Source organism: Sciurus vulgaris (genome assembly GCF_902686455.1).
Source record: "Sciurus vulgaris genome assembly, chromosome: 2".
Classification (NCBI taxonomy): domain Eukaryota; kingdom Metazoa; phylum Chordata; class Mammalia; order Rodentia; family Sciuridae; genus Sciurus; species Sciurus vulgaris.
Window position 1 is genome coordinate 6,850,699 of NC_136462.1, and position 14,373 is coordinate 6,865,071.

The 14,373-nt window shown below is 46.4% G+C and overlaps 1 protein-coding gene across 1 annotated transcript in view; it reads left to right on the forward strand.

The window, feature by feature from the left end:
- Positions 1-3,880: 3,880 nt before the first annotated feature.
- Positions 3,881-14,373, forward strand: part of WARS1 (tryptophanyl-tRNA synthetase 1) — a 31,840-nt gene continuing 21,347 nt past the window's right edge. Inside the window, exons 1-4 of the mRNA XM_079129509.1 lie at positions 3,881-3,990; positions 4,859-4,926; positions 9,869-10,038; positions 13,799-14,012. Of these exons, the coding sequence (XP_078985635.1) occupies positions 9,928-10,038; positions 13,799-14,012 (325 nt within the window). The 5' untranslated portion in view covers positions 3,881-3,990; positions 4,859-4,926; positions 9,869-9,927. The remainder of the gene's footprint in view (positions 3,991-4,858; positions 4,927-9,868; positions 10,039-13,798; positions 14,013-14,373) is intronic.

Sequence of the window (14,373 nt, forward strand, 5' to 3'; positions counted from 1 at the left end):
CTAAGACCAAAACAAGTCAAGAATCAGAAAAGGGGCCAGGCACAGTGGTGCACATTTGCGATCCCAGCAGTTCAGGAGGCAAAGGCAAGAGGACTGCAAGTTCAAGACCAGCCTCAGCAACTTACTAAGGCCCTATCTCAAAATAAAAAACAAAAAGGCCTGGGGATGTGGTTCAGTGGTTAAGCGCTCCTGGGTTCAATTCCCAGCACCAACAACAACAAAAAAATTTAAATACTAAGGGCCTTTTGGAAAGCCCTTTTAAGATCTTTTAAGACTCTGAATGTTTGCAACATAAGGATACATGTTTGAAGAGACAGGTGTGTTCCCCCCACCCCCGATTAAACCCCACGATATATAAAGAATTGGACAACATATAGAAAAAGGACTTTCCTGTGCACCAGGTACAAAGATGGCATTTTAAAATGAAGACTATGGCCATGCATGTTGGTGCACACCTGTAATCCCAGCAGCTCGGGAGACAAGGCAAGAGAATTCCAAGTTCAAAGTCAGCCTCAGCAACTTTGCAAGGCCCTGAGCAACTCAGCAAGACCCTGACTCTAAATGAAAAGGGCTGGGGATTTGGCTAAGTGGTTAAGAATCCCTGGGTTCAATCGTTGGTACCAATAAAGAAATAAATAAATAAGACGACTATGGAATATCTGGGAATAAATCCACCAAAAGTACAAGGCCTACATGAAGAAAATGAAAACTTTTACTGAAGGACATAAAAAGGCCTGACCAAATGGAGACACATGCCTGACACTTGAGAGGATGCCTGTGGAAGGTCAGTGTGGCATAAATACAACTTTAAACGCTGTTTCTACCCCACATTCCAGTCCACTTTGGAACTCTACAAATCCTATCACGTTTTCTAGACGTACACATCCATGATGGCACATGTCTGAAGAAGCCTTGGCACTGCTTATGAACAACGAATGAGAAAAGCACATTCACCACAGGAGGGAGGCAAGCTCCGAAACACTGAAGAGGAAGGAGGCCCAGAATCACCAGGTGGGAAGGCATACCGCTGTCCTGTCCTCCCCCAGGAGCAGGACCCTTCCCTGTTTTTCCTCCGCCTGCCAGAAGTCAGTCAGAGAGACAGACCTACAAGAAGAGGCTGAGGTCCTAAGGAGTCCACCCAACAGTGGTGGGAGAAATTCTGAACGTATAATCCAAATCCACCCATTTCACCCCAAATGCACAGATTCACACAGCAAGGAATTTCCTCTTTTAAAAAAATTCTTCCTGCTGAGTTAGTGGCTCATGCCTGTAATCCCAGCTACTCGGGAGGCGGAGGCAGGAGGATCACAAGTTTGAGGCCAACCTGGGAAACTTAGTGAGGCCCTATCTCAAAATAAAAAATAAAAAGGACTGGGAATGTAGCTCAGTAGTAGAGTGCCAGTGGGTTCAATTCCCAGTATTGCAAAAAAAAAAAAAAAATCAAGCCATCAATCAAATAAATAATTCTTCCTGAATTCTGAACCACCATAAGCAATAAACTGTTCAAAACTAGTTCCCAGTAAGAAGTGCTGTGGCATGGAGTTCAGTATACTGTCATCAGCAAGAAGCAGAAGGCAAATATTATGGGCACGACTCCACCAGTAGAGCGCGTGATAGAGCAGCACTGAGAGCCCAAGTAATTGACCACCTTTCAAAATCCAAGAAAGACAAGGACTGTACTTCAGTACACCCTGTGGAGCCTGGTACCGTGGTGCACACCTGCAATCCCAGCAACTGCAAGTTCAAAGTCAGCCTCAGCAACTCAGTGAGGCCCTAAACAACTTAGCAAGACCCTGTACCAAATAGAAAATAAAAAGGGCTAGGGATGTGGCTTGGTGGTTAAATACCCCTGGGTTCAATCCCTAGTACCAAAAACAATAGAATCTAAATACATTTTTTAAAAAGCCTGTGGCAGGACTGTGGACATGGCTCAATGGAACAGCACTTGCCTAGCATGTGCAAGGCCCTGGAGGGGGGTCAATCCTCAGCAGGGGATGGGGGTTTTTGCCACTCTCCACATGTGGGGTGATCAGGCTCCCTCCAGGGCCTTTGCTACCACATTCCAGAGAGCCTTTCCCCCAAATGACCCCATCCGCATGAAGGCTCCACTGCCATACAGATCAGGCCATCATTCACGTTGCAAGCCAGCCTTCTCCACTCAGCCTCAGGTAAGTACAATATCCTAATGCAAAGCCATCATCTAAGCAAAACTGCTAAACTGGTCAGCCCATCTCAAACAGAACTGAACATAATATGGAGGACTAGTTCTAAACTCACAGAACCACACTCTGCAAGTTATGTGACCTCTAAATCTTGGCCAGGTCCTGAGGTCAGCCTCCTCTCCTGCACCCAGGTGCCACCCATCACAGGTCCTTAGGGTCAAAGGGAGTCCACCAGGCTCCCACCACCAGGGAGCTTGTGCGCAGCCAGGAGGATGGCTTCCCACCCACCCCATCAACAGTGGTCAGCTCACAGGGCAGGTCTACGGAGGAAGATGAGGGAGTAGATGGCCCACCAGCTCCACTCCCAACAAGGCAAAGCAGAAAGGCCTGGATGAATATACTTGGACGGCAAGGGCTCTTGAGACTCTACTCCCTCCACATTTCACTTACCACTCAACAAACACTGGGTGCTTGGAACACAGTACTGAGCAAAACAGTAAGGGATGCCCTGTGCTCACCACACTCACAAACCAGTGAGGAAAGACACCCAAGTCGAGTAAGCCACAGGAAGCAGGCAGCAAGAAATCAAAAGGAGAAAATTACAACGAGGAATTGGGGACAGCAGGCCTGGACTGCAGTTTCCTAGGGAGGCTGAAGAGGCTGAAGCAGACCTTAGAAGTCATCTGGGTAACATCCTGGAGGAAGTGAGGGACCAGAGGTGATGAACCCGCTGAACCAAAGAACCAACTACAGGGGTGAAAGTAACAGGGTCGATTCAAGGAAAACAGACCAAAATGGAGGGTGGGAGCGGATGGAAACAACATTGGATTTAGGAAGTGTCTGCTGCCTTTTGTTTCTAAGATGGTTTTTTTCTTAGAAGAAAAACGGGGGCTAGGGTTGTGGCTCAGTGGTAGAGCACTTGTCTCACATATGCAAGGCACTGGGTTCGACCCTCAGCACCACATAAAAATAAATAAATAAAATAAAGGTACTGTGTCCATCTGCAACTAAAACTTTATTTTAAAAGAGAGAGAGAGAAGAAAACCGGGTGTGATTAAATCAAGAGGGAGACAACCATATGGGAACAAAAGGCACCAACCCTAGAGAAAAGAGGCCCTTTTGTGTGGGGACAGGACCTTCTGTGTGCTCTACCCACGGTTTCAAGGATCCCTGGAAACTAGAAGTATCTGTGGAATGCAACCTTATGAGAGGGGGCAAAGGGGAACCAAAAGAAACGGAATATTTTCAGTTCAACAAACACTTCCTGATTACCTACTCTGTCAAGCCCTGCTTCGGGACTGGTGTGGGCGTACGTTAAACACAAACCACGGATCCTGTCCCGGAGGCCACGGACCGACGAAAGCAACAAACACCACCCCACCAGAGAGGGGTTTTGAAGAGTGAATAGGAGTTGGCCGCGCTGTGCCTCCTAAGGGGTAAGGAAGGTACAGAGCACGGCACTTTTCGAAGGACCAGGAAATGAAAGGAAAGCGAACAACGATGAACGACCCCCGCAGAGAGGCGGGGAGCGCTCCGGGCGCCACCCGGTCCCAGCAACCTCCCTCCCGGGGCCCGCCGCTCACCACACGCACCGGAAGCGCTCGGTACTCCCTAAGGCAGTCCGGCCTGCACCGCGCCGCCCTGTCGCGTTCCGCCGCGACGTCGGGGCCTCCAGCCAATCGGAGGCGGGATCCGCCCCGCCCCCGCGCGAGCAGCCAATGACGGTGCACCGGGGCCGGAAGTTGTTCCGGCCGGACGGCGTTTCCACGGACGCGCAGGAGGCCACCCGTGGCTGTGCCGGCTGCGCTGACGGGCCCGGCAGGGCCGGGTGAGTGAGGGTGGGGAGGCCGGGGCAGTGGAGCCGCAGGACTCGGGCGGCGCCGGGGACCGGCCCTCCGGGACGGCGTGCACTCCAGGTCACCCTCCTCGGAGCCCGGCCCTCGCTCCGCGGAGTTCTGGCACCGCGAGGGGCGCGGAGGCGGCCGCGGCCACCCTGCTCTGTCCCCCGGGCGCCGCCGACCCTCTTGGCCTCCCTCCAGCCCTGTAGCGAGGAGAGGGTCCCACTTCCTTTAGTGCCTGTCGTGTCGCGCTCGTCCCCTGCACGGTGGTGTCAGGGGGCTCCTCTGCGCCCATTTCACAGACGAGGACACTGAGGGGGGAGTAGGGAAGTAACGTGACTTGTCCCAGGTTTCACAGCAAGATGCCCGAGTAGACATTGAAACCCGGGACTTTCCGACCTCCCCTCTCAGGATCTTCCCACTGCACTGCCGCCTGGTGCACAGCAGCCGCAGGGAATTTACTGCCTGCCTTTTCCTCTCCCCATGGCACTACACAAACACATTTGCACGGATGCTGAGGGTGGGGAAGTTATGTGGCGGCCAACCTGGGCCGTGGGGTGGCTGATGCAATGACTAATGGCATATAGAACCCTCGGTAGGGTTTCGTCTGTCTTAGCCACCCCCCACCACCCCCCCACCCGTAGCCAACCCGCCCCTGATTGGACAGGCTCATCAAGGAGGAAGTTGGTCAAGAAGCCAAAATGTGTCTGAGAATCTGGGTGATTTATAAGAAACTCGTAAGTGCACATAACTGAAGGGGCAGGGTGAGGAAGCAAGAAGGAAAAGAACCTTTTCTAAAAAGGAAACTGAAAGAAAAGAAGGAAGAGTATTAAAGACCCCCTCTGTGTGTCTGAGCAGGGCATTCTTCACTGCTGGACTGCCTGGTATGACTGGTGGCCACCTCTGCAGTTTCTCCCACAATCGGGGTATGTATTGCCATCTTTGCTAGGTGGGGAGTTTGTTTTTCTTGTTTTAGTGTTTTAACAACCTTGTACAAAAGTGCAGGAAACCTCAGTTTAGAGGATAAGAGATTGTCTCTCTCAGGATTAGGATGCTGTGCATTTGATTTCATCCCACTGACCCAAAGTTCAGGAGGTTCCCCACTTCCATAGGAAATAAAGATGGTGGATGAGCAGTTGCTGCTTGGATTCACAGCTTGCCTTCAGCACCTTCTTGTTGGCTGCCATATGTTTCCCTGGTGTGGCTCCTTAAACTGTCAGCATCTGAGCATGTTGCATGTTGTTCTTGTGACATCCAAAATATCTAATACCTGGTTTTATATGTTTAGTGTCTTCTTTTCTTTTAAGACAATGTTCATTTTATTATCTGGAGAAGAAGAAAAAAAAAACCTTTCATTTTAATGTTAATAGAACATAATCCATTCCAGAGTTTGGGGTGTAAAGAACTGCTTACACTGAGGAAGCTGTTTCTTGCCCTCTGGGATCTTGCCAGTCCACTGGGAACTTGCCAGTCCAATACCATTAATACTCAACTCTAAGGCCATGCTCCCACCTCCTGTGGTATTCCAGGCAACCAGAAACTTTCCTGGGTTACCTGTTCTTCCCAACTGCTCCAGAATTGACTGCCTTAATGCCACCCTTCCCCTCACTGGAGAATTAGTATATCTTATCTGTGATGATTTCAGCAAAGCCCAGGGCATGCTTCTTTTTGTTCCTTATCACAATATTGTATCTGCATTCTTTGTGTGCTTGTTATGCCCATCCAGAGCAATGGGACCTTTCAAAATGGGCACAAGATGAAGTTCCTGAAAAGGGAGAAGGAGGTGTTCAAGAGCCTTTCTAGTTTCTTTCTAAGGGTCTCCTCTGGGTAGGCTGCTTTTGCTTTTTACACTCCCAATATTTTTGTTTAGAGGGAATAATAGTTTACTTCATAGTTGTTAACTTTGGCATCTCTTTATTCCAGGTTATAGTGTTAGTTAAATAGTAAAATAAGCAGGCTTTCCCTAACAAACTCAGCTTTGTATTTGCAGCTTATGTAGTGAACACATGAATCAGTGGTCCTTAACTTTTCACATCTCAGACCCCTTTGAAAAGGGGTGAAGCCTAAATATCCTGCCTAAAACCTTGTCCCAGTACATGAGAATTTTGATGTAGTTTCAGAGGTTCATGAACTGTAAGCTGATAGCCTCTGAAGTTAACTTAATTCTAAAAATTAGCTAACAAAGAAATAAAGAAGGATATTGATTAGGTAGGGGGAGGAAGCAGTTTGCACAATAAACAGGACAAATGGATGATGAATGCGTGAAATGAGGAAGATAGTAGTTCTGTTCTCCATATCTCTGATTGTTTCTGGAAGGCTCACTCAAGAAGTTGCCTCATTCTGGGTGCAGTGGTGCATGCCTGTAATCCCGGTGGCTCGGGAGCCTGAGGCAGGAGAATGGAGAGTTCAGAGCCAGCCTTAGCAATTTAGTGAGGCCCTAAGCAACTTAGCGAGATCCTGTCTCTAAATAAAAATATTAAAAAAGGGCTGGGAATGTGACTCAATGGTTAAGTGCCCTGGGTTCAATCCCCAGTACCAAAAAATAAAAAACTTGCATCATACATAAACACACACACACAGACTGTTTAAGTAGTGTGGGTGACTCACACCCAGTGAATGTGATCTTGTGATTGTGAGAGCGCCGGGCAGCCTCATCTGCTGGTCCCTGCATCTGCTTTAGTTTCCTGTGCCTCTTCTGAAGTAGGATACTGCTATTTAAAGATCCATGGTTTTTCCTCTCACATGGAGCTTGAATGCAGGCCTGGTTCCTCTAAACTGGTCCTCTATCAAAGAAACAGTCATCAGCTCTCTCCCAGTGGGAGACTGGCTATCCGAGGCTCACCCAGTCATTCCATTTGGAGCTTTTCCTAGGAATTTTTAAAGGTATTTTTGATCTGTATTTGATTTTGGTTCTACTTAAAGACATCAGAACTTTACTGCTACTGCTTGGTGCTGTCCATACAGGGTACCACATTTTTAGAAGGACAGAGTAAGCCACAGGAAATGTAGAAAGAGTGAGGATGGTGGACAGATGTTAGTTAATGGGTGAGGAAACCAGACTAGGGAGGAAAGACCTGGAGATGACTCCAGGAGACCTGCCTGGGTCTCTCCAGATCTTGGGAGTTGGCTCAATGTCACAATGTTCAATAAGAGATGTTTAAAGTCCAGATGAGGGGATCAACCTTCATCCAGCAGAAGAACTTGGAAAAGAGTTACAAGAGAACACACCTTGAGAAAAAAATTGAACCAAATGACTTATAAGATTCATTCATTCAATAAATGGTTATTAATGAGCTGTGTGCTTGCTTTCCCTGTCTACCGAAGATGACATGCATAACTAAACTGAAGTGTACATGTTCGATGAATCTCTGCAGGGAGTGCTCAAGGGTCTCAGAGGGTGGAGTGACCAACTTGACCACAGAGGAACAAGGGTCAGAAAAGGCTGCCAAGAGCTGAGGTTTGAATTGGAAAGATACTGAGCAGCATCCAGGAAAAGGAGAGTAAGACGTTCTGTGCAGGGAGCAGCTGCAGATCTGAGAGCCCATGGTCACCAGGGGCTTTGGCATCAGACCTGGCTCACCCCCTGGCATTGGAACCTCTGAAGGGTTGTTCTGACTGTCCCAAGCCTGTCTGCTAGTGGAGAACTTGCACACTCCCACCCTCCTTTGAGGGTAGGAGAATTCTGGACAACGTGCAGCATCATTTGTGATTTTTGTTATTTTCATTGTTTGATACTCACAAAGACACACACACACCCCCCAGAGAGAGCTCAGGATTGCTCAGCTTGTTGCTGATAGCCAGTGAGAAGTTGTCTTGGGCACTCAGCGGCCTCCTGAACTGTGGGTGCTTTGTTCTCTAAGTCAGTTGTCTCACCTAACTTTTCTTGCTGGAAATTGAGGTGGTTCCCAGCAAGAAGAGAGACACTGACTGTGTCCCACCCCTTTCAGTATCACAGTTTCACCAGCTTATTGTCTTAGATAAAATCTATACACCTTTCAAACAAATATTTAACAAATGATAAATAAGATTAAATTGCACTTTATATTGGTGTGTTGGGTTGTAGAGTTAAGTAATTGGTAGGCGAGTGGTTGCTGAGAGCTCAGGCTCAAAGGTTGAGCTGCTTGAGTTTGTATACCATCGCTGCTGCAGTGACAAGGTTCTAACTGCTCTGGTCTCTTCTATGAAATAGGACAAATCTGCAGCATAGGATTCCTATAAGGTCAGGTGAATGGTACACATAGGAAGCTTAGGACATGCCAGGTGCAGAAGTGCTCTCAGCTGGCTGCTCTGACGTTACCTGCCACTCCTCCCCCTCCTCCCCTCCCCCCCACCCCTTCCTAGGTGTCGCAGCAGGTTAAGGTGAAGCTGGAGTCAGTCGAGCTCTGGAACCCTGGCCCACAAAAACCATTGTTCTAAGAATGTCATAACATGCCCCAGCCTGCTTCACGGCTTGTGTGGGCTACCCTGTTTTGTTATAGGTTTTTTTGGTGTAGGTACTGGGGATTGAACCCTGGGACAGTTGACCACTGAAGTATATCTGCGACCCTCTTTGTTCTTCATTTTGTGTCAGGGTCTTGCTCAGTTACCAACACTGCTCAAACTCGTGATCCTCCTGTCTTAGCCCCCTGGGTTGGTGGATTACAGGTGTGCACCACCAAGCCTACTGACTCAGTTCTCTTTTTTTAAAATTCTTTTTACTTATATATAACATTAGGATACATTTTGACATGTTCACAAAAGCATGGAATGTGAGTTGCTCTGATTCAGTCCCCAGCACGTCCATCCCCACCCTTCTTCCCCCTGCTGTGCTCCCTTTACTGATCTTTCTGTAACTCATTTTGTCCTTATGACAGCCCTTGAGGTAGATGAGAAGGTTCCCGCAGTGCCATTTTATAGACAAGGAAACTGACGCTGAGAAAGGCATCAAATGACTAACCCAAGAACGGGCTTGTGGCAGCTCAAGCTCTTTTTCAAGGTTAATAGAAAATAATAAGAGAAGGCACAGGCAGCCAAGTACGGTGGCCCTGCCTGTAATTCCAGCCTCTCAGGACACTGAGGCAGCACAATTGCAAGTTTGAGGCCAACCTGGGCAACTTAGCAAGACCCTGTCTCAAAGTTTAAAAAAGTAAAAAGGGGGTCTGGGGCTATGTCTCAGTGGCAGAGCACTCACCTAGCACACGTGAGGCACTGGGTTCGATCCTCAACAGCACCACATAAAAAAATAAAGTTTAAAAAAATAAAAAGTAAAAAGGTCTGGAAATGTGTCAAGAACCCTTCAATCACTTGTACCACAAAAAAGATAAATAAATTCAAACAAGACACCTTCAGAGGTTCACAGTTGAGTAAGGCAGCATGTGGAATATTCAAGCTATATATAGTACTTACCTCATTTGGAACCCAGATCAGATAAGGCCCTGTCCTCCACTCATATCTCACTGTATCTGAGAACACAGCAGCTGGCCAGCAGTGGAAACCATTTGATCGGAGACAATATGTTGGGTGTGGTGGCAAAGGCCTGAGAATTCTTTTCCCAGGCAATTAAGGTAAGGAACAAAGAGCAGTGTTTAGCCCTAGTGAACTTGGGTTTACTAAAGCACATTGGTGTTTGTTCCCAGAGGAAATGCAAGTCCTCCTTGTTCCAGGCAACTTGGTCTTCCACTAAGAGGGATGCTCCTTTGCTTTATTGTTTGTTCTTCCGCTTATCCTCATTTTTCTGACCCCAAATTGATGCTTACATTTTTATTTGTTATCCATTTCCTTTGTTATAACTCACCTCACTTCTTTTTTCTGAAAGAATAAGATACAAGAAAGGAAAATCAACTGCATTCTCTGAATCTCCTTCCCCACCCCTGTCTTTTTTCTCCACAGTGTTGTTTCCACTGCTGAACAAGTCTGACCACTAGCCAGCTGTGACTCAATCCTGAAAGATGGCAGATGTGCCCAATGGCGAGCCCTGTGCCTCTCCACTGGACCTGTTCAATAGCATAGCCGCTCAAGGCGAGCTTGTGAGGACCCTCAAAGCTGAAAAGGCATCAAAAGTAAGTGACCTTGTTGGGTTCCCCACATGTGCATCCGAGCCTCCCACCTCTCTAGAGTATTGTTCTGAAGGAGTCTATTCATTCTTCCCTCGGTGTTCACAGGGAACTGGTCCAGGACCCCGCCAAAACTCCAAAATCCATACATGCCCAAGTCCCACAGGGTGACCAAAAGCTGACAGTATAGCCCTCTAAGCATCAAGTAGACAGGCAGAAGCACCACACGTTAGCTGGCTTCTGATGTGCAAGGCTGAGGGGAGGATTATCTGGGAGGACACAGAGCAGAGGACACGTGGGAACTGCTGCTGTCCTTGGGAGGAAGGGTGGCACTGAGCCTCCCGTGCCAGGACAGGCCTCTAGAAGAGAGAGGCTGAGACATCACAAGAGTTACTGAGAGTTAAAAATGATAGAGGAGAAATGAAAGACACCACAAGGGTGAGACGTTAAGGAAACATGCCCAGACGGAAAACAAGAAATGGAAATCAAAGAAAACAAAACTCAGAGGAGCATTCTCTGACTTAGTCTGTAAGGCGCTCGCCTTGGCAGTATGTACATTGAAAATTAGAACCGTGCAGAAAGGCCGCATGGCCCCTGCACAAGGTGACCTGCAAATTCGTTACTGCTCCATATTCTTCTGTCATGTATATCTAAAAAGTACAACAACAAAAAGAAGTCCGTAAAGAGAACAGAGAAGCAGAAGAGCTTAAAGAAGCAACGTGATTTCTAAGAATCAAACATCAGGAATTCCTAGTTTGCAAGGAGCACTGAGTCCCCAGGCCAGATTTCAGAAGTACCATGCTGTCTTGTTTCAAAAATCTCTTCCTTCTTGTCACCGGATTGTATGAACCATCTCACATTCACCCTAGCAGTTTACTTCGACTATTTGGACCCCAAATGAACCATTATATTTCAAGGGAAATAGATAGTACTGAAAGGAATGTCAAAGAAAAAAAAAAAAAAAAGAAAGAAAGAAAGTAGAAACTGGGCGCCATAGCACATGCTTATAATCCCAGCAGTTCAAGAGGCTGACGCAGGAAGATTGCAAGTTTGAGTCCAGCCTCAGCAACTTAGTGAGGCCCTAAGCAATTTAGCAAGACCTTGTCACAAAATTAAAAAAAAAAAAAGGACCAAGGATGTAACTCAGTGGTAAAGTATCCCTGGGTTCAATCCCTGGTATAGAAAAATAGTTGATTATGTACAGAAAGAGATATATTCATCAGGCAAGGCTTAGTGAATAAGTCTAGGTTGTTTTAAAACAAAAACCTAAATTAAGGACTCAAGTGTTGATCATTTATTCTATAAACCCACTTTGGAAAGCTAAAAGTAACATTTTTGTCTATAACATTAGGTTTGAATAACATTTAGTAAATAGGAATTCTTTTTAAAAAAATATTTTTAGTTGTAGATGAACATAATAACTTAATTTTTTATGCTGTGCTGAAGATCGAACCCAGTGCCTCACTAGTGCTAGGCAAGTGCCCTACCACTGAGCCATAACCCCAGCCCTATTGTTAGTAATTCTGAGTGACTATAATTATGTTCCTTACTTTAGTCAACAAGCATTTCTTGATACAGTTTAGAATAAATTCTTCCAAAGTTTCTTCTTTGCTGTAGTCCAAGGATGCACCATGAGACAAGTAAAACAAGGAACAATTCAGAAGTCAGTTTGTATCCGACCTTGAACTGTGTTTAAAATAGAAGCACCTGGTGTCTTAGAAATTCGCTGTTAGCAAAATAGTTAAGCCACATTGAGAGTGACAGTACTCAAGGGCCATGGTCCTTAAAGTTCTTTGCCATAAAACCTGTATCAGCAACAACAGCTCACTAAGGCAGGGATGTCCTAGGAAGCAGATGGGTCAGAATCTGGGGGTCTAATGGGAGACAGTGGCAGAGGGTATGTATGGTTTTGAAGGGCTAAAGAAATTACATTGGCTCATAGGGGTTAAGATGCCATTCCTACAAAAAAGTATGACCATCTTAAACAGGCAACTTACTGAATTGTCACAAAATGACCACACCTGTGTCACTAGCACCCAAATGAAGAACCAGCAGAGTGGCACCTGGAAGCCATCCTCACTCCCTCTCAGCCTCCACCGTAACTGCCACCCCAGGTGTCTCTGTCTGTGCTTGGGCTATATAATAGGGTGGTGTAGAGTCTTGTGTCTCTTCAGAACAGCAGCTTTTACTTTGTGTTTCAGTGTCCGGGTCAGTGTTAGATTGAAAACACAATTCTGCGTACCTATTCAGTTCCCTTTCAGGTTACAGACAGTCCTTGAGCAAGGATATGGGTTAAATTTTGACCTTTGTAGAGCCTTCTGCAAAACAGAATAAGACCATAGAGTATGGGCTGTCAACACAGCTAGCGATAAAGAATATTGATTTCAGTGTACTTCAAAACAAGTCACATCTTGCTGTAGATAATTCAATAGATTAGACTTGCTAAACATTTATTTTATTGCAAACATAGAGTCTAGGCATAGCAGAAATGATGAGTAGAACACCCTAACCCTAACCTAAGCTGGGCAAACCTACTATCTCTTACATGATCTGTGTCTATAGGGCTATATTATTGATTCCACAAATCAAACTCAATTTGATGAGTTACAAAAAATTACGAATTTTGAATTCCAAATAATGTCATGAAGCACAGCGCACCCCGAGTAGCAGTCCCTGTGGCCGCGGGGCTGTGCCTGAGGGAGGAGTTCTCTGATGAGGTCGGCACCATGGTGGCTCTCCACTGGTAGCTCAGTCTATACTTCATTCTGTGTGAACAGTAAGTGGAAATGTCGGTGTTCCCCTTGGCAGGCAAATAGGACTGGAAATATTCTCTGCTTGTGATCTAATCCAGCTAGGCCAATTACTGGGCTACAGCTTTAGGCATGGCATGACTAATTGGCTTAATTAGGCTTACTCTTTTAACTACCAGGCCCCCTAGGGTGGCAAGTGTGGACTTCTCAGAGAAGAGTCTTTAGTAGATTTCCAAGGTACCCAATGATACATTTTACTTTGCTTTTTAACATTTAGTTTTAAACAATGATATACAAAAGGATAATTGCTGAGACCACAAAAGGTAGTGGAGTAACTTTCCCAGGGAATCCCTCTGGAGTGCCTCCATTGCCTTGTTCCCTCTTCATGATGTGTATCTGAGTTGCTCTTCTGTCTGTGGTGGCGTCACTGGTTACATTTCCATGAGGAGAGTGAGCCAGTCCTGCATGGACTCAGAGGAGCTGCATGCTGTTCTCCGGTATCGGGCTGCTTGAGAAGTCTGAGGCACGGCACTTTGTAGTAACCACGTCCTGAGCTTGTCACTGCTGCTGCCCCAGGGTGTTCTTGGCAATGGTCTACAGCACCAGGACAACAGAAAAGAATAAAGTGCATTGAGCCCATGGCTTCCTGCATGTCCGGGGTGAGCTCCTTCACCTCACAGACAGGAGGAGGACAGTCGCAGTAATACCCACTTCACAGGGTTGCTATGGGACCAAACCAGGTAATGGTGTGAAAGCGCTGGGCACAGTGTCAGCATGTGACACATACTCGGCAGACTTAGCCATTGGTTTTGATTTTTGTTTTATTTGTTGTGGGGCTTGAACCCAGGGGTGCTCTGTCACTGAGCTACATCCCCAGCCCTACTAAGTTGCTGAGGCCGGCCTGGAACTTGCTATCCTCCTGCCCCAACCTCCTGAGTCACTGGGATTGCAGGTGTGTGTCACTGCACCTGGTCATGGTTAGTATTTTTAACTTTTACCTTCACTTCTTTTCTTAGGATGAAATTGAGTCTGCAGTAAAGATGTTATTATCATTGAAAATGAGCTACAAAGCGGCCATGGGGGAGGATTACAAGGCTGACTGCCCCCCAAGGAACCCAGCACCTGGGAGTAATAGTGGCCCAGATGCCACCGAAACCAGCGAGGATTTTGTGGACCCGTGGACAGTACGGACAAGCAGTGCAAAAGGCATTGACTATGACAAGCTCATTGGTATGTCTTTTCCCAAAAAATGGCCTCAGCTTTTTGGAAGTGAATCCATTGAGTTGATTCCTTCCGTGTTTGTTAATTTATGTGTATGTTTGCAAGCATTTTTAAATTTTATTTTTAATTGAAATATAACAATTGTACATATTTATGAGATGCAGTGTTATCTTCCATACAAATATGTAATAGTGATCAGGTAATTATCATACCCATCACCTCAGACATTTATCATTTCTTTGTGGGGCTAACATTCAAAATCTTCTAGCAGTTTTGAAATACATAGTACATTCTGGCTCACTGCATCCCCCCGGTGCAGAAGCGGACATCTCCTGCCATCCCATGTAGCTCTGTCCTCTTGACCAGCCCT